This window comes from Plodia interpunctella, chromosome 27, assembly GCF_027563975.2.
Source record: "Plodia interpunctella isolate USDA-ARS_2022_Savannah chromosome 27, ilPloInte3.2, whole genome shotgun sequence".
Taxonomy (NCBI): Eukaryota; Metazoa; Arthropoda; class Insecta; order Lepidoptera; family Pyralidae; genus Plodia; species Plodia interpunctella.
The window spans coordinates 3,906,656-3,926,095 of record NC_071320.1 but is presented as its reverse complement, the minus strand read 5'-3'; the positions used below and the strand labels follow the sequence as shown (position 1 = coordinate 3,926,095).

The 19,440-nt window shown below is 36.4% G+C and overlaps 5 protein-coding genes across 5 annotated transcripts; 1 reads left to right on the top strand and 4 right to left on the bottom strand.

Annotated features, from left to right (window-relative positions):
• Positions 1–899: 899 nt before the first annotated feature.
• Positions 900–6,590, bottom strand: spdo (sanpodo). Its single transcript, XM_053765301.1, has 4 exons — positions 5,228–6,590; positions 4,444–4,600; positions 3,676–3,796; positions 900–2,836 (listed from the first exon to the last, which is right to left on the bottom strand). Exons 1-4 carry the CDS (start codon positions 6,358–6,360, stop codon positions 2,613–2,615), a joined length of 1,635 nt encoding a protein of 544 aa, XP_053621276.1. The 5' UTR covers positions 6,361–6,590; the 3' UTR covers positions 900–2,612.
• A 3,183-nt stretch (positions 6,591–9,773) lies between these two features.
• LOC128681356 (histone H2A, sperm-like) lies at positions 9,774–10,136 on the top strand. The gene has a single exon (XM_053765156.1). The coding sequence runs from the start codon at positions 9,774–9,776 to the stop codon at positions 10,134–10,136; it is 363 nt and encodes a 120-aa protein (XP_053621131.1).
• Positions 10,137–10,500: 364 nt separating this feature from the next.
• Positions 10,501–11,089, bottom strand: LOC128681432 (histone H3-like). Its single transcript, XM_053765306.1, has one exon. It carries the CDS (start codon positions 10,992–10,994, stop codon positions 10,584–10,586), a length of 411 nt encoding a protein of 136 aa, XP_053621281.1. The 5' UTR covers positions 10,995–11,089; the 3' UTR covers positions 10,501–10,583.
• Positions 11,090–11,526: 437 nt separating this feature from the next.
• Positions 11,527–12,090, bottom strand: LOC128681433 (histone H2B-like). The gene has a single exon (XM_053765308.2). The coding sequence runs from the start codon at positions 11,994–11,996 to the stop codon at positions 11,604–11,606; it is 393 nt and encodes a 130-aa protein (XP_053621283.1). The 5' UTR covers positions 11,997–12,090; the 3' UTR covers positions 11,527–11,603.
• Positions 12,091–12,474: 384 nt separating this feature from the next.
• On the bottom strand, positions 12,475–18,713 carry Galphaf (G protein alpha subunit f). The gene is made up of 9 exons (XM_053765302.2): positions 18,555–18,713; positions 17,481–17,575; positions 16,559–16,727; positions 16,378–16,475; positions 16,013–16,127; positions 15,780–15,866; positions 15,118–15,248; positions 14,319–14,487; positions 12,475–13,264 (listed from the first exon to the last, which is right to left on the bottom strand). The coding sequence occupies exons 1-9, from the start codon at positions 18,654–18,656 to the stop codon at positions 13,070–13,072; spliced, it is 1,161 nt and encodes a 386-aa protein (XP_053621277.1). The 5' UTR covers positions 18,657–18,713; the 3' UTR covers positions 12,475–13,069.
• Between the last annotated feature and the right edge of the window lie 727 nt (positions 18,714–19,440).

Here is a 19,440-nt window from a genome sequence, read left to right as displayed (position 1 = left end):
ATGTAGGTAGATAATTAATCTTATAATTCATTAGCAGACTCGTATAATGTGAGTCACATCACAGACATTTAATTGTGAGTCACATTGGCATATGATCACTCGTTATCACAAAAACAAAAACGAAGATAGGTACTAACATAAAACCTACCTACCTATTTCAAATTTTTTACTTACTGGCATTGGCATAGCTAGTTCTTTACACGGCAAACATACGGCAAATAAGAAAAAATGGCATCTACATTCGTGTTGAGCTAGTAGGTAGGTAGTGCAAGGAACATGAAATTGTGTGCTTGGGAAGGAATGCCCTTAGTAAAACAGTTGTGCTGTGCGAACAATTTTTTTTCAATGTAACTACTAACTACAGATATTGTTTTTAAATCTGTGGTACTAACCACAGATATAAAAACATTACGTATAGGTACTAACATACATTGTTCTTAAAGTTGGGTCACCGGTTGGGTAACACCCAAAATTGGTTAGGTAAGTACATCACATCAGCGCTCCCGCCGCTCGCCATTTTCATGGGCAAGTTCGACTGGCCCTTGAACTTCTTGACTGACCATTTTTTATTATTAGCAATGTCGCATCTAGGAGTAATTAATACCGTACCATATACTATTCTCAGGAGCCGCACTGACAATGCTGAGGCGTAAACAGAGGCCTTTTTCGTCACCCGTCATATTCATATGAGAAATCGTCTCTCTCTTTCCACTTCCTCAGCCGTAAAGCGTTCTCCTGCATCCTTTGTTAAACCATTGTTATATGCATTTTACGCATTAAATGCATGTTACGCAGCCAGGGAAGAGACAATTATTGTACCTACCTATTTTCCTGTGAAAAAAAAACACGTGAGCGAAGCTGCGGGGAGAATCTGATCTTGAAATAAAGTGCGAACAATGTCATTTTCATATTCAAATTTATTATTTTCCAACGATTGCTTATTAGTAGTACTTACTTAGTTACAAAAAAAATTAAATCCATAAATATAAAGCACTAGTAAGTATCTACTATTAATTTTGATGTTAAAATACATACCAATAATATACCCACCTTATATACAATTTACAAAAAAGAACAATAACAATACATAAGCTTGCTTTGGTAAAAAAATATTAGTTACGATTATAATCACGTCACACCACAGACTATTTACTAAATGGTCTGTGCGTCACACACTTCTAAAATTTGTATCTCCCCTATATCCGTATGTATGTATATTATATGTCATATACATACATATATACTCTTATTAGGTTACACACTGAACCGTGTTTCAATATTGATATTATAACATGTTAATTCCGTGTTAATCTCAACCTTGACGTTGGCAAAATCATCGTTTTGGCGAACGAAGGAGCCATAAAATTAAAAAAAAAAAACATCAAAATAATAGTATAAGAGCCAGTGACGTTTATTTACTTATGAAAACACTTTTAATAGATATTAATATTTCTTTAATTTAATTATTATTAACGTTATTAGCATTTAAAAAATAGAATAAAATTCGTATCAAGTAAGACATCATAAATAGTGGACGTTATGTTTTTATTTATTTTATGTCATTTTATATCTAAAAATCTAAAATTACCTAGTACCTATGTAACCTATACTTTGATGCATAATAAAAACATTATCTATAGTTCACATTGACATAATAAAGCCAAATAAAAACTATGAAAGTCCGTCAAGCTATTCATATAGGTACGAATATCATTGACATCGATACCTACTAAATATTAAAATGTCATTTTCGTAAAAACAGATTATTCATAAACATACCTATGTAGGTACTTACGTAAACGTATAATTTTTTAATCGGTATATGAAATCCATGTCCAAGGTAAAATTTATTATAATAAAAGGAAACACTGGTTTCAATTACTAAAAGTACTTATATATAATATATCGATTAAAAATAATTTTAGTCACGAGTTTTATAATAAAAATACAAGCTTGTGATATGAAATTAAATATCGAACAAACAGACCAACAACGAAGCGATCCTCTAAGTTTTTTTTTTTTTAAATTTGCGCCTGCTAGATTAAGCAGTCGTCTAAGAATAACTTATATTTCAAAATTACAAATACTAACCTAATAACCTATATTTACAAACGATTGCCTTGCATTGACCTCTGATTACTAATACTTCATTTATAACATTTATATTACAGTCATCGATTATATCGAAATGTGGCGTGTGGTTCCGCCTTAGAACAGGACCACTCCATATCCACCCGCCGACAGGGACACATAGCTGCTGATAGGCTAATAGGATAAGGAGTACCTACTAACGTCACGTTAGGGTTGCCAACTTTTTTTTACCAGAAATAAAGTATATATAAGTCTGAGAAGCCAAAATGAACAGTATTTTAGAAAAAAAAATGCAGTGTTTTACGCGGCAACGCGTAATTTTGCGGCGTAATTTTTAAATAATAGTGTGAGCGTCTGAAACCAGTATTTTGTATATCTTTTTATTGTTCAACAGTAAAAAGTATAATTTAGTGAAAAATAGTTAAATACTATTTTTAACAGTATAGTTGGGAAGGGAACCCTACGTCAGGTGAGCGTTTGTAAAATCACAGCCGGCGTCGAAGAGAAATCGCCTAATAAAGTTAATACCAAGTAGAACTACCCACTCTGTTGTCGGGTGGGTCTCTAGCGCAACAGTAGGAGGCGAAAACTCCAATGGACGCCAGACTCAATGACAGAAGACTAACGCCACATACAGCCCCTGAAGTTATGTCACTCAGTGGCGTGCCTGGCTTGGGGTCTAAGCTCAGCAGCAAGATGAGGCCCACTGCGCTCAGGAGGGAGAATGACGACAGAACTATGTAGCCTGGAAAAGATAAAAATAGTTTTAGCTAGCTGTGGCTGGGTGTAAACATTTTGATATGTGTAACTGTTGCATATTGATGTTCCTAATCTCATGTTATAAAGGTGTTTCAATTTTCATTAAAATTGACCATAACAAATTTTAAAAAAGTTTATGTTTTCTAAATCACTGCAATTTCGATTATAATTATCACTATATTATCAAAACTGAAATATTATTCTATTAGACTATTCGTTACAACTACTTGCGCCCTTCAATATGTGGCACACAGACACACATGGTGATAATGATAATCGAATTTGTAATTTCGATTAATTATTGATATTTATCAAAATAAATCCCAATATAACTAAACATTTCGATTACTATTAAGTATAGTTAGTTTTAGTTATCAATTGCCATAAATAAGACTTTAAATATATGTATCTTCTATTTCTAAGTAAAACATGAAGTCTAAACAAAAAGGAAGCCCGCATATTAATTGTTATAATAAACTGCTAACTGTGAAAACAATAGTCTCTCATAAAAATTAAGAGTGGTTTTTTAATGCGGGTATTTGTGGTCATAAAAAAGGAAGAAATGAAAACTTTTTACCGCAACAAGCTTTTATTGTTGTCAGAGAGATATTGTATTCAATGACAAAGTTATGTCCGTGCTGTAAACCGTTGGGGAGTTCCCTCATCGAGAGCCAATCCTGTGTGTACCATCCGGCCATGCTTATCATATTATAGCATTGTCATAAAAAGTGAAGCTACGTTGAAAATTTCCTCTACTTGATTAGAGACAAACATTGGCACAGATTAAACTAAATAAAAGCTATTAAGAATTGTGGTAAAACTAACCTGATATATAATTCCTATTAGGTAACAGATGTTGTCTCCTTGAGCGGCATCCGAGCAAACCCAACAAGAAACACGTGAAGCCGGAAAATACTCCAAAATCTAGGTAATATCGGCGACCCAACTAGAACAATTCATATCGCACAGTTGAATAACATTAAAGATTTAAAAAAATCGATAAAAATTGTGTATTTTAATATTTATGTCATTAGAAATTGTTTGCGGATAAATTCGGACGTGGCATAGCTACATTATTTGCTAAATTATAACAATAACTAATATAACTATAAGTCACTGAAAAAATGTCTGGCTTGATGTCTGTCGTTGAGTTAATGAGGTTGTTAATATCTACTGAGGGTCGAAGACCATTCGAAATGGAGAATAAAATATAGGACGCTGGAGTCCTGAATCTAACCAGGACAATGCTCAAATATGAGATAAAGAAAAAAATCGTACAAAGTCGCAGATACGATAAAAAAATCAGTATTACCTAGTAATCTATACTATTATTATAAAGAGGTAAGCGTTTGTGGGTTTGTATAGTGGTAATCTCCGAAACTACTGAACCGATTTCAAAAATTATTTCACCGTTAGAAAGTTACATTATCCAAGATTACTATAGGTTATATTTTATCTCAACATTCCCACGGGCGACATCTAGTCAATCTATAAAGAAAATTAAATCTTATAGGTAGGCTGCCTTTATTCATATTTAGTATCTCAAAAATTGACATCGTAACTAATTGATTCGTTGTACTGTAGAAAACTTACAGAATACATCATATAGAAGCTCAGTCCAGTGGTCAGGCCTCCGCTGAGAGTCAGCATCATGGCCGCGACGGTCAGCGAAGCCCTGGAGCCCTGCTTGATGAGGGAGAGCGACTTGTACGTGTCATCCGAGTAGACAGATGGCGCTGGTGCCGCCAATCTAAAATATACGATACAAAATGTACAGTACAGTAGATTGCATACAAGATTCTACTAATATTATAACTATATGTGTGTATGCATGTTTGTTATTCTTTCACGCAAAATCTACTGGACCGATTGTTATGAAGTTTGGTGGTACACGGGTGGAATATAACCTGGAATAACACATAGGGTACGGCCCCGGTGCGCAGCTAGTGTGTATTTATTAATTGCACTCTTTGGAAGTACATAATTCAATAATAATAAAAAAACTGTTATTGCAAAAAGGACTCGCATTTCTGAGAAATGCACCTGTCTTAAAAGCTTAAGGGTCATATACGATAACTTCAATGGGAAGGGCACTATTTCTTTCAGCATTTCTTCCCAGCAGTAGTCGTTCGAAAATACTAGGAGTTTGTAACTTCGATAAATAATAAGGTCTAATTTACAAAGAAATGCTTTGACTTTGACTAAACTAAAGAAATTGAGAGTTTAGAAATAATTAGGATTTTAACTAGGTACCTAATTGTATACAATATCAACTACATGTTGTTGTACAATATATTTACCTATTAAAACAATCACATATGAATATGTATACGTGAGTAGGTACATAATGAGCTAAAACGAAAATTATGCAACTCACCTCGGCATTATAACGGCTGTGGTTCTATCCTTCTTCTGGTCCTTCATTCTCTTGCTCTCTCTACTAAGATCTCTCCTGTTAAAATCTAAACTCCGATCCTGACTCTTCTCTCTAAAACTAGTTACAAACACATCTGTCCTGTTAAATTCGTCTGGCAACCCATAATGCAGTTTCTGTTGAGCTCTCGGCGATATTGGCGAAGTAGCAAGACTCCTTGAAGTCAAATTAGCACAAGATTTCGATGGGGTTACACCTTTAGTTGGCGTACTGGATGATATTTTACTCGGGGTTTCAGTATATCTATTTGGACTAATTGCAGACTTATTTGGTGTTACATGAACTGACGGTTGACTTGCGTAGCTCTTTAACTTCCTTGGCGTCGACAGTAACTCGTGTAACTTCTGTGTCGCTATTAAATTCTTCTTTGACATCATTGGCGATGAAAACGTTACATTATTTCGCCTCACTGGCTCTGGTATCGGCTCATCATCATCTGAAGGCACTATAGCATATCTATGCGTTTTCCCATTGACAGTTTTAACTATTTCAGTTGGTATTTCTTTCAATTCATTATCGTCTGGTCCATCTACATTATATTCTTCTATTTCTGTGGCATCCGCTTCTATTATTCTCTTCTTCGTTGGAGAATAGTCCATGCCTTCATAAATATCATCTTTTATTACTTCATATCTATGTTTGTTATATCTGCTATCTTCTAATCCATCGTCGCTTTCAGCATTTCTGTCATATTTTGATCTTCTTTCTTGTTTAAACTGTGCCATTTCTAGGTCTTCGCTCCTGGTTCTACATCTAACGGTTCTTGTAGGTTTGTAGACTAAAGAAGACTGTCTTTGGAAGTTTCTAGATTGAAACTTGGCAGGTTTCGGTGGCAATTCTGGTGGTTCATCACGTCTGGCGCCTGCAGGAGACATCCTTAGAGGATTATCTGAAATATCTGTTCTCATTATTCTAGTTTCTACATGTTTTCTTGGTGAATTGCCACCTAAAGGTGGCATGCGACGGTTAGGCGATACAATTTTTGTCACACTTTGTTTTTGAGCGAAAATTACTTCGCTTTGGGCACAAAATGCTGGATTAGAATAATATTTGTATACAATCTTCGGCGAATCCATGTTTAAGCGTATATTTTTCCCACTGTCTTGTACAAAATAGGGTGTTCTTAACCCGTGACCGTTCAGGTCATTGCATGCAACGTATCCTAAGATTCTAGAACTTTCTTCACCTAACACTAAGTTACGAACTAAGTAATATCACTAGCAAACACCGGGTGGTTTTATTTACACAATTTTATCACAAACTTTTTATCTTATCTTAGTAAACTATTATTATTGACGCGTCTGAAGCTCGTAACGGTCGGAATGTAACTGAAGCGGTTCCCTTTTTGAAAAAAACTTGGGGTCGGAAATGGCGCGAGCGCACCCCTGCAGACGGCACGAGCTATTCGAATTCTAATTTCAAAAGTTCACCCTCCATCACTCTAAACTGAATCTTATTGGACCGGAAGAAGGTTTATATTTCTAGATCGCTCAACTTAAACTTTACGTTTTCATTCACGTTTCAATAAAATACTAACCTGGCAGGTGTGTTTATTGAATAATGAGTTTAGTTTTAAGTCACTTAAAGATGAAAATGGTTTGTTCGATAAGTTTGCGCAATTATGTATTGAATTGACAGTTCAATGCAGTCTTTTTTTTATTGGGCTCTCGGACTACCTAGCACAACAACGCACACATAAATAGATACTAGACAGAAATTATATGTACTACGTGTCAAATTCAATCTAAAATCCGAAGAAAAATACGATGTTGTAAAAGACGATCAAGGGATTGGCTCACCTCAATGAGGAGCCGAGTGTGTTCGAAATGCTGTGTGAGAGAAAAACAAACATTGTACCAACTGCTTCTCCTTCCAGTCAAAACGTGAAAGCAAATCAAGGGAAAGGCTATAATAAAATTAAGATTTTTCTAATAGGATTAGCAATACAGTCACTATTACAGAATCAGGTATGGCGTGTGGTTCCGCCCAAGAATAACAGTCAATATCCTCCAGTGAATGTCGTATGAGGCGAGTATGGCACGCATAGGCAACAAAAGCATTCCCAAAAAGGGTTAACTTCAGGCAAGTGGCCGGTTGTATTCAGGCCAATGTTCAAAATTAGGTTATGGTTTATATAAATATTCAAATTTAAGCACAGCACATGCTTCTCTGATAGATAGATAGATATATCGTTTATTCGACTGTTACAAACACACAAATAAACAAAAAAAAACTGCAGATCCAGTGTATAATATACTAGATGTTGCCCGGGGCTTCGCTTCCGTGGGAATTTTGAGATAAAATATAGCCTAAAGCAATCTTGGATAATATGCCTTTCTAATGGTGAAATAATTTTTGAAATCGATTCAGTAGTTTCGGAGATTAGGTACCCGCCTCAAACATACAAACTCACAAACGCTTCCCTCTTTATAATAATAGTATAGATATAGATTCGTGTGCTGCAGCAGCCAAAATGGTCATTTGCATCAAATGAGTACTTAATATAAATGTACTGCGCATGTAAACAAAGGCTTGTACCCAAGTAACTCCCGGTGACAGAACTAGCGAGGCACGTGCGCACGCGCCGTAACGGTTCGACGCAGCTGCGGGCGACAGCTGCGGACATGGGTTCGCAACCATTGGTAAAACCGCTCCAAGGGTAAAAATTACGATATATATAAATGCGAAAGTTTGTGAGGTTGAGTGTATGTATGTATGTTTGTTACTCTCTCACGGACTGGATCGATTGTTATGTTTTGTACACGGGTAAAATATAACCTGGAATAGCACATAGGGTACATTTTAATCCCAAAGTTCCTATGGGACCGAAGTCCCGGAGAGCAGTTACAGCATCTTTCTCACTCATCTGAGCGTTTTCCAGGATTCTTCCACAGCCGTATGTTGTATGAGGTACTTATTATTAAAAAAGAAGTCCCCCAAGAAGAAGGAAAGATAACTACTCCCGTGGGGAATTTACGCAAGCGAAGCCGCGGGAAAAATACTACTTTGAAAAAAAAAAGCCAGTCTCATTCCCATTAATTCGTCGGATGGTGTATCATTTTCAATGTAAAGTATACATACCTACCTTATTACTGTCTTTAGTTTTGTTGAAAGTAAAATTTAACGAGTTATTAAAACGATACATCGAACAAACGTCGTGTACGATTTTAGCTAAGTTTGTTTCAAGCTAAATTATTGTTTACCCACTCACAGTCGCACTTTGCAACATCAGACATTGACAGAACGAGACAAAACATACTTTACTATAAAGTGTGCTTTAACTTTTTTTCTGATTACCAACAGTGTAGGTGTTTTAAAAATACTATATATAATATACATACTGAAAAACTGTTGAGGTCCTCTGCACGCTCCCTATGAACTTGCCCCGGTGTGATGGCGTCGTCTTTATTGACATTTATAATATAAACATGCTAAAATCGATATTGACCTTCGAACATTTATTTGAGACTAGCTGTTGACCCCAGCTTCGCCCGCGTTAGCTATGTTTTACATCGGTTCTTAATAAAGTAGATAAACCTTTCATCAAAATCCAGGCCAGTGGTTTAGCTTTGAAAGCGTGACTGATAGACAGATTTTCGTATATTTGTAAAATTTGTATGGTTCTGGCGACCATAAATAGTACTTAGATGCTACAAGTATCATGTGTGATCTGTTTCTGTATTATATTGGTGTTTTTTTAATGAGAAGTTGATTAATATTTTTTTCTCATATTTCGGTATATGTATAAACTACAACAGTACCTATAGCTAGTATAGTGTAATAGCTAAATCGCTCTCTAATCAAAGCGTTTTCCCCGGTTCTTCCACAGCCGTTGAGCGTAGGAGCCCACTCGGCTTTTTTACTTTTTTGTCTCCACTTCGCAAAGTCGTCGGCATCCCTAGTTGTCTGTCAGACTATATAATCTGTCACGCATATAATCCTTATCGATGTCAAGCCAGCATTTCTTGGGTTTGCCCTTTAAATCGAATGAGCTTGTTAACTATTCGCTATATTCTTAATAATCTTTACCCATATACCATATATCATTGAAATTCGTCCAGTAGACTTTACTGCGTAATTAATTAAAACTAAAACTAAAACTTTTGCAGTAATAATATATTTGACTCGGCTGGTTGTCCGCCTTTGTGTCTTTGAATTTTATATTCATTTGCTGTACCCTAAGTATTTTATTTGATGTAATAAAAGAGTATTGTATTGTATCGATGTACATTGGTTGACAGCAGAGATGGGGTTTATTAAACAAATAACCTATTGAGGTTTATGACGAAGACGCTTTAAAATCACTCTGTCTGAATCTGAAGCATAGGTATATCTTTATTGGCATTCTACATACCCCCTCCACCAATCTACTCTGTCATGATCACAGTAACTACTTCAACATTGTCGACTTAATAAAAGCTAGGCTAAGGCAGGGCAAATAACAGCTCCATTTCAATACATATTCTGTGGTAAAACTTCATCTTGCAAAATGTCAATGTCACGACAGCCAAATAAAACAAGATCTTCCCGCGCCGGTTTGGCATTCCCTGTGGGAAGAATACACAAGATTTTACGGAAAGGAAATTACGCGCCAAGGGTGGGAAGAGACGCTCCAGTCTATCTTGCAGCAGTTTTGGAGTATTTGGCTGCAGAAATACTGGAATTGTCCGGTGAAGCCGCCAAAGAAAACGACAAAACCAGGATTGTGCCAAGACACATATTATTCGCGATCAGAAATGATGAAGAGTTGAGCATGATGCTGACTGGGGTGACCATATCACAAGGAGGAGTGTTGCCAGTTATTCATTCTCAACTGCTGCCGAAGAAAACCATGAAGAATAAGGCGGATTGATTGATTTTTTTTGCATTTTTTAAATTAATGTATCTGGCCAGGAGCCTATTATTTCAAATTGTATTTGTTCTAGAATTGTATTTTAAAATTTCTATTTAATTATAATTATTAATTATTTTGTGTAAATGGAATTATAATAAAGGTAGTTTACTAAACACGTATATCTATGATGCAAGCCTTTGCTCGCAAAGTAAATAAGGCTTTCGTGTCTTGTCTGACTCATGATGGGTGAAGAAAAAATTTCATGGTACCTGTACCTACCCAAGTAGACATTATAATCTCGATGCATAGGGTACCTATAACATAAGTTTTTAAATACTTTATCTTATATTTTCTGTCGTTCTTTTTATCATCAAGAAACAAAAAATGCAGCCCTGAAAAGGGCTTTGTCAAAGCCAAAACCTATATGATAATTATATTGACATATAACCTAAAAACGAACCCAACCTACGCACGTTCGCCTCTCACCCTCCTCGCAAGCTGAATATCCTTCGGCATAATGGTGACTCTCTTTGCATGGATAGCACACAAATTCGTATCTTCAAAGAGCCCAACTAAATATGCTTCACTAGCTTCTTGTAGTGCCATGACGGCTGAACTCTGAAAGCGCAGATCAGTCTTGAAGTCCTGCGCGATTTCTCGGACCAACCGCTGAAAGGGCAGTTTTCGAATGAGCAATTCCGTACTTTTCTGGTATCTTCTGATTTCTCGTAAAGCGACCGTCCCTGGCCGGTATCGGTGGGGTTTCTTGACCCCTCCGGTTGCAGGCGCACTTTTTCGAGCGGCTTTAGTCGCCAGTTGCTTCCGGGGTGCTTTCCCGCCAGTTGATTTGCGCGCTGTCTGCTTGGTTCGCGCCATTATGCCTTTGGTAGATGTAAATTATAGTAATCTATAAAGTAGTATAGGTCGATTGGTCGTGATCTGTGATGGTTTATATAGGCAATCTCACTCCCTACCACTTGATGTTGTGATAAAATTAGGGTAGTCGAACAAAAATGTTTAGTGGTGCGAATATTTATATGTTAATGATAACTGTGTGCAGTAATTTTACTTGTTATCCTGACATAATGTTCAGGGCCTAGCCTTGGGTCAGATTTAAAACGAAAACTACTTATACGACACATACATAATTTACTGTACACAACCTAACTAGGTACAGTTAGGTTATATGTACGCAATCAGTCTACTTGGATGATCTGTACTTATATTTATATTTAGTATCATCAAACAACAGTAAACAACGTACTTACCTCAAATAATAATGTAGTTAGGTAATTGTTCACAAAAAAATGTTGCCAACTGTTGTGTGTTCAATAGGTACTCTTTAAGAAAGAAAAGCTATATTTAATAATTTCTTTCAACTTGAAATCATCAACGAAACAATAAAACATTTTCAACCCTGAAAAGGGCTACGTCACACCTACGTCACGTAATTATATAAATAAATATTTTTCCTTAAAAATAATATCACTTCTGTTGCTTCATCATACTATTGTGGAATAGTGTGATAGCTTTCATCCCTTCCATGTTGGCGTGCTTGGCTAGCTCCCCGGGCAGCACCAGCTTGACGGCCGACTGTATCTCGCGACTGCCCAGCGTGGTCTTCTTGCTGTGGGCCACCAGTCTGCCCGCCTCCTCCGCGAACCGCTCCAGAAAATCGTTCACAGCGTTGTTCATGATCAACATACACTTCCTCGATATCCTGATGTGGTCCGGAGTGATGCTTTTCAGTAGCTTGTAGATATAAATGTCGAAACTTTGGTAGTTCTTCTTTTTCTTCTTCATTTTCTTCGTTATGGGCCTCTCTACAAGTTTTTCCATTGGCTTCAGAGCCTTTTTTGGTACTTTCGCTGGCGCCATTTTGTTTTAGTACGTTTAGAATTATAAATATAATTTCTAAATAAATTATTTGATTATATTTTTCTTCTTCATTGAATTGAAAGTGTTTGAATGTGTTCGTTTGTTTTATATAACTTATATTCTGAGTCATGTAGTTACTAGGTCGATGAGTCGGTTAGCCAATCAGAAACCACGATGTTATAAATGGTCTTTGTATCCGCCATTCCGATACCGTGAGATTTAATCTATAACTCATCTCACCGATATAGGTTATTATGTTTGATTATGTAATTAATTTTTCCCAACTGTAATCATTACACGACTAATACATATACACCTCATAAACTAAATAAGTAAGTATAGGTACCTAATTATACGTAGTAACCTACCTATTAGCAGAGATAAAAAAATAGAAATCATTTTTTTATTTATAACTATTTTTGAATAAATAATAGGTTTTTTTTTTTAAGTAAACATTTATTATTTTAATTTATGCTACTTTATACAGCTAAATTAAAACTGATAAAAAATAATTAATAGGACCACTACTTATACAAAGAAGAAACATACCTACCTAATTAAAGTCGTTTTCCACCTCTGTATAAATTGTTTGTTTTCTTGGGGAATATTTACGTGCAAATTTCACTTGTGTGGGTGTCAGTAATAGACTAATATTTCTTATGGGTAATAATTTAATTTAGACAAATCAACATAGGGTTACGTTACAACATAAATAACTCGGGATGCAGTCAGATTTTGGAATTAACAGATTTTTTTTTAAATGAAAATAAAAAGTGCACTCATTTTCTGATACCTCACATCCCAAAAGCCGGATCTCCAGCGAAAGTTTTTTTGAAAACAACCAACAAAAATACCTACACACATAAAAAACATTTACACATCGCTCGACACGCGTATTTTATGCTCACATTTTTTTATGCAAGCAAAAAAATGTTCTTATCCTTTTTTTAACATAAGTAGTTTGTTTTAATTAGTTTCCATTTTTTTTTACACATTATGTTAGTACTTAGGTATATTATTTTTTGTGTAGACGATTTTGTAATGTTTTTGTTGATTGTGTTCATCAAAACGGCTTAATAAACACCAATATTAGTCAGTATATTAGTGAGGATCATCTGGTGAACATCTTTGAACACGGTCCGGACGTTGTCCGTGTCGGTCGCCGTGGTGTAGTGGAAGTAACATTCGCGTGGTTGACTCACTTCTTGTATTACGAAGCTCTCCGCTGACGACTGGGGCTTGCGTTCGCGTTTCTTTTTTGTTACGTCCTGTAGTTTTAATACGTATTATACCATCTGGCGTTATATATATGTACTTTAGCATCCTTTTCTGGTCCTAATTTACATATGTAGTGTTTTATTTTTCTTTGTTTACTATGTTGGGTACGTGTATGTAGCTACAATCAATGTTTATTGTATAAGTAATATATAAATCTTAGTTATATATATCCTTCCTCACTGTTATTATACACACACACCGTTCGCACACTGACTCAGGTCTCATCTGAAAATCAGTGTATGAGATGTACTGAGATGGGCCTTTTTGTATTGCTGCAAGACAGTACACTTGCTTTTTAATTGTGATTTGTGAATACTGTGTTTTATTTTGTGTTTTTAGTCTGGTTGTGTATTGTGTTGTTGTCTTACATTGTCTATCTATATAGTTTTCATAGACCACCACTTGCTTCCGGTGATGGAAAACATCGTGAGGAAACCCAGCACGTTGGTGGACAGTTTAGTTCACTATTGTGTATGCGACTACTTGCCACTAGATGGCGATAGGTTGTCGTAAAAGTTATGTGTGTTATTGCTAACTAACTGACACCAGTTCAGAAAGATACAGATATCTTTCTGAACTGGTGTCAGTTAGTTAGCAATAACACACTCGATGTGAATGAATATTCAGGCAATTCTCATGCTCGTTTGTCCATTAAGCTAGAAAAAAGAAAAACTAAAAACTTAAACAAAAGCATAACGCAATGGGAGAAAGCAGACTTGGGAAATCCTTTTCGACTTTGGTTATTTTGAACATGGAAAATTCTTTTTAAATACTAGTTATTTGTGAAAGAAAACATCGTGAGAGAACTTCTGAACGACTGTTTTGACACTATTGTATGCGGCTACACGCCACTAGATGGCGGTAGTTGTCATGTCAGACATCAAATTTAATGATAAATGCATCGAAAAGAAACATCAATTCTATATCTCTGAGGTCTTTCTGATATACGAGTAGAATTGGTAAAAAGTCTTTTAGAGTCCTATATTAGCTTAGCAGGATCACGTTTATTAAAGTAACTAGACCGTGCACACCCTAGTTACTTACAGCGAACATATTCCTAATAAACAGCTTAGTTCTGTTGTATTCATCGCCGGGCGCCTGAAAGCTGTCGTACTCTGGGAAGTAGCGCGCTATGCCGCGGCCCTGCGCCAGCTTCTGCTGCAGCAGGTCCTGCTTGTTCAGGAACACTATCAGGCCTGCTTCCAAGAGGAACCTACAAGTGTACAAATAAAAACATTCTATGTTGATTAAATATCTCGCGTTCAGTTGACAACATCCGCCCACCGCCGACGGCCTCGCGCCTGAGAAAAGTCTATAAAACTCGTTAGCACACACACATTATTTTATAACTCGCTTTTGCCCGCGGCTTCGCCGGCGTGAATTTCCCACGGAAATGGTAATTTATTCGGTATGAAAAGTACCATATGTCCTTCTCCATACTTCAAATGATATGTATGCAAAATTTCAAGAAGATTGGTTGAGTAGATAGAGCGTGAAGAGGTAACAAACAAACTTATTTTCGCTTAGTTAGGAGTTGGCACACTTAACGGGTTGTTTTGACTGTGAAGAAAAAAAAGACCTCGCCTCGTGAACTCCTTTTAAATCGGCCAGTTTTGAATTAAGTATTTATGAAGAACCTTCATGTGCTACTTGTAGATAAATGATATTATAAACTAGGTTTAGGTGTGTAACTTATTATGATTTTATCTGAGCGAAGCCGTGACGGGCCGCTAGTGCACAATAAAGCCAAAATCTTCAACATTTTGAGGTTATTTTTTACGATGTCGCTGCCTCGAAGGTAGCAGGTAATATGTGGAGATGAGAGAGAAAAATGACAACTCACCTACTGAGCCAGACATCTTGGAACAACACCAGCGCTTCTCTAAGGCGGTTCTGAGAGGTGTCCTCTCTCAGCGTCTGGTCGAAGTCGCTGCACGCGACTAGAAACCATATGGCGTGGATGCCTTCGAATACCTGGTCGAAGAAAAAGTATTTCATAGTCAAAGCTCTATTTTTTTATTACAAAAAAAATCATAATTATTCTTTTTATTTCAAACATAGATTAAGCAAAAATAAAAAAAATTATATCATATTTCGCTCTTTTAGAAAGTCATAATTTCTCGGCTTACGAGTACAATTTGACGTCTGTTAAGTAAATTTTATAAAGCAACCATCTCCGAAGCGTTATTTTTTAAAAACGCTGCAACAATTTGTCACGCTGCGGCGATTCTTTGCCAAAAAATAGAAAAAAAATAGATTAGGGTTTGTTGCTAATAAACTCCACTTCAGCATTTGTTTAACTTTTTTTAAACGATCGATACCTCCTCACAGCAATGAAAAATAAACTTGGAAATACTTATTTAGCTGTGATTTTACGACTGCCTGAGAAATGTTATTTTATTCTATTAGCTGTCAAGGCTGATCTCTTAATCGCCTCGTATGATACCCAAAGAATATTTTTGGTATTAAATAATTTCTAACATCAATTTTTATGTATTTTATAACCTGTATCCATTTCTTCCTCTCCCCTCTCTGCCCGCCAACGTCGAACATCCAGAAATCTTGGACTCCACCTTGCATTGACTTAGGCACCTGAAATATGCCACAAGAAAACATAGCAACACTGCTTTTGAAAGTTTAATTTTATTTTAATTCACTATTTAAGTTTAAACTGGGAAAATACTTAGCGTAAACTTATAACTATGCATTTATACATAAAAAGAATGGCAAGCTCTTACCTTGACTTTAAATTCGATTTTCTGAATCCCAGTAGTTTTCTGTCGACATCTTAATATATCGGCATCTGACGGCACATAGTCTGGTTTCTCTAAAAGGTCTATTCTATTCAAAAAACTGAAAATTATTAATCATTAGTAAAAAAATATGAAATGAAAATGAATACATTTTGATAGCGCCATCTATTGACACGATTTTAAAACCAGAAGTGCAAAGTTTATGTTACTATTCGATATAAGATGGTGCTGTCTACTTTAATGCTGTGGTACTACTATTTGACGATAGATGGCGTTATGATAAATTTCTTGTAAATTTGTAATTATTTTTGTGATATGAACCTGGATTATTGATAAGTCATGATACTCACTATTCAGCGCTGTCAATCAGCTGATACTCATTGGACCTCTTGAAACACTCCTTTACTCCAGCGTCATGCCACAGCTTTCTCACAAAATCAAAATATTCCTGAAATAAAGCGATAAACTCAAAATTTCACCCGAGCGAAGCCGGGACGGGCAGCTTGTTTATAATTTAGTAGGGGTACCTACCTCAGTATACTCTGGCGGTCCATCCGGCCCACACTTCAGTATGAACTGCTGCGCCTGCACATTTTTAGGGCTCTGTAGCGGTATACTTAGCCCGCTCATGTTGCGGACTATATCGTAAATGGATTCGTGGACATTATGCCGAATGTATTTTACTTTCTCTGCTCGATCGCTGGAAAAAATTTAGATTTGTATTACATCTTCATATGCCGTCTCCACATTATCGTCAAATAGTTTTGACGTACATTACTGGTTTTTCTTTGCGGTAAATAAAAGATCTCATACAAACTAAGCAGTGTCTGCCTGCCTGCCTGTGCCTTCGCGTCTGTCTGTAGCCGGCGGCGTTATGTTTTTTTTGTCTGGCTCCATCGTTCGTCAAAACGATGATACTTTATAGAATAAAAATTGCTCAGTTGCGCTGCCGCTACGACATTTTCCTTCATGTTGACATTCCATCGACGGTTCAATGTAGAACCATCATGGATTTAATAAGTACTTGTACCTACTAATTTCATGAGAACCATGGAATTAGTAGGTACTTAGTAGTGCTTACTAAATCCATGCGTAGAACGTAGAAATTCTATTAAGTTTCGACGTACGTCAACTCAGGTCAGTGTCAAACCCATGGATTAAAAAAGTACATCGTACGCGGAGTACCTACTAATTCCGTATAGAAAACAACGGAGCACGACGGAGCAATAAGGACGCGGCTCAGAGGTGTTAGTGTGGGCTTGCATTTCACGTCTCGATCTCGATCCATCGATTCGAAGTGAAACGCAGCGAACCAATCACATTGCAGTGTGGTTGTCGTTGCGTCACAATGGCGCAATGTGATTGGTTCGATGCGTTCGGATCGTTTCGATGGTGTCTTACTGAAGTGTAAGCTTTACTAACTAGTGATTACAAGAGGGTATTATAGCCTCACCTGGGGGAAAACCCTTGCACGTGCAAGATTTTCATTTGTTTTATTATAGTTGTTTTCCCGCTTTCGCCCGTCCCGAGCAAAAGTAATTTGATTGCCTGAAACAGTAACTTTTTATTAACACAAATAAAAAGTTAAAGAATGTTGTGAGGTGAGTCCCGGCCTAAAATAGCACCGAGCGAGATTTCTAATCACGAAGATTTGTTTCGATGTCTGGATATTTCATAGTCCTGCACGTAAAAAAACGAATGAAATTTGTCACAAGAGTCTGGATCGTAAATACTTTGGGTAGGTACTGGAAGTAATTATATAAACTGCTTTGGGTGCATCGTGAGTGCATCGGTCGACTCAATCCGATCTTGTTTGTAATAGAATAGAGCAAGAGTAAACGATCTAAGTGATCTGAAACACAGACTATATTAGGTGATCTGAAATTATGTTTGTGACCACCTACCGCCATCTAGTGGCAAATAGTCGAAACTCCCTTGCAAGATTCCTAATATACGATTCATGATGATGTTTTCCGTCACCGGAAGCAAGTCGTAGTCGATGAAAACTAATATCTAGTCAGATTTGAATACAAACTCTTATGGCACGAGTAGGATTCGAAGCTGGGAGGACCTTTTGATCCACAGGCGGGCGTCTTAACCATTACACCACCACCGCTTTTATTTATCTCACTGAAAAACCATCAATGTATATCGAATACCAAGCTCAGCGGACATTTCCGCGATAGCGTGGAGCCGGCATTACATAGTCAAAATATTTATACACTTAGATGTTGCCAGGGGCTTCTATAGCCATCTTGGATGTACCTATCTAATGGTGAAATAATTTTTGAAATCGATTCGGTAGTTTCGGAGATTACCCGCCTCAAACATACAAACTCACAAACGCTTACCTCATTATAATTATAGTATAGATTTAACCATCACAGACACAATACTCACTGACCTATTAGAAGTAAGTTAAATTAGATTAGTTGCTATTAATACTAATATAGAAGATTGCCACGAATTGCATTAATTTCGCACTGCACAAACATATCAAAAAGATAAAATCGTAAAGATTACGCACATCATTGTAGGATTTAATCCAATTCTTAATTTCCCTGTCAATTTGCCTCGAATTGACGCCATCCTCGTCTCGCTTTTGGACACAGGGGAGTGCGAACCGCATCCTAGACAAACAATTAATAAATCACTGTAATTAACTAATTGATAATGATATCAGATTAAAGAATTATCGATAAAATAGCCACTCAATTCTCTTGTCATTCACGCCGTCGTGGATAAAACGTTATCTTGTATCGCATGATAATATTTTAATGTTCCTTTAATTTTTATTGGACAGACAAAAGGATTTAATCTGTCAAAAATTTTCCAAATGAGGAAAAGTTTATTTTTTTTTTAACTTATAATTGGCTTTTAAATTACTTCCAGCTTCGTTCGTTCCACAATATAAGTTATATTAGTACCTACACCTAAAGCTTCAGGAATGACACTATCTACTCGACTCGTATTGTACTGAATTTTTGTTTGTCTGTCTGTCTATATGTTTGTTCGCGAATCACGCAAAAAGTACTGAATGGTATTTGATGCCGTTTTCACAGCTGTATAGCGAATATTCTGACTTAAAACCTGGTATGTAGATTTCATCGCGACACGTTGCTTAGAACTTGAGATATTGATAGATAATTATTTAATAGCGGACGCACGAAATTAACGCAGGCGAAGCCGCGGGCAGAGACTAGTCACTAAAATTGTGTAGAAGAAACATTAGTTGAAGTACTTAATTAGGTAAAAAAATGATATTATATACAACTGGCCAATTGATTAAATTATCTACCTATGTTACCTACATATGATGTGCTCATATGCGATTTTGCCTCTAATAATATCTTATGTTGTAAAATAATAAAACTACCCTCATAAATCTCAATGCCGCTTAGCGATGATATAAA

What these genes read in the sequence shown, in the direction of transcription:
- spdo (XM_053765301.1), bottom strand. Translation starts at nt 6,360, where the DNA reads ATGGATTCGCCGAAGATTGTATACAAATATTATTCTAATCCAGCATTT. An exon ending in GCTTCTATATGATGTATTCT is followed by an intron (nt 3,797 to 4,443) that starts GTAAGTTTTCTA and finishes GAATTGTTCTAG; the next exon opens with TTGGGTCGCCGATATTACCT. An exon ending in TAATAGGAATTATATATCAG is followed by an intron (nt 2,837 to 3,675) that starts GTTAGTTTTACC and finishes TATCTTTTCCAG; the next exon opens with GCTACATAGTTCTGTCGTCA.
- LOC128681356 (XM_053765156.1), top strand. Translation starts at nt 9,774, where the DNA reads ATGTCAATGTCACGACAGCCAAATAAAACAAGATCTTCCCGCGCCGGT.
- LOC128681432 (XM_053765306.1), bottom strand. Translation starts at nt 10,994, where the DNA reads ATGGCGCGAACCAAGCAGACAGCGCGCAAATCAACTGGCGGGAAAGCA.
- LOC128681433 (XM_053765308.2), bottom strand. Translation starts at nt 11,996, where the DNA reads ATGGCGCCAGCGAAAGTACCAAAAAAGGCTCTGAAGCCAATGGAAAAA.
- Galphaf (XM_053765302.2), bottom strand. Translation starts at nt 18,656, where the DNA reads ATGCGGTTCGCACTCCCCTGTGTCCAAAAGCGAGACGAGGATGGCGTC. An exon ending in GTGCAAGGGTTTTCCCCCAG is followed by an intron (nt 16,728 to 17,480) that starts GTGAGGCTATAA and finishes AATTTTTTCCAG; the next exon opens with CGATCGAGCAGAGAAAGTAA. An exon ending in GACCGCCAGAGTATACTGAG is followed by an intron (nt 16,476 to 16,558) that starts GTAGGTACCCCT and finishes GCTTTATTTCAG; the next exon opens with GAATATTTTGATTTTGTGAG.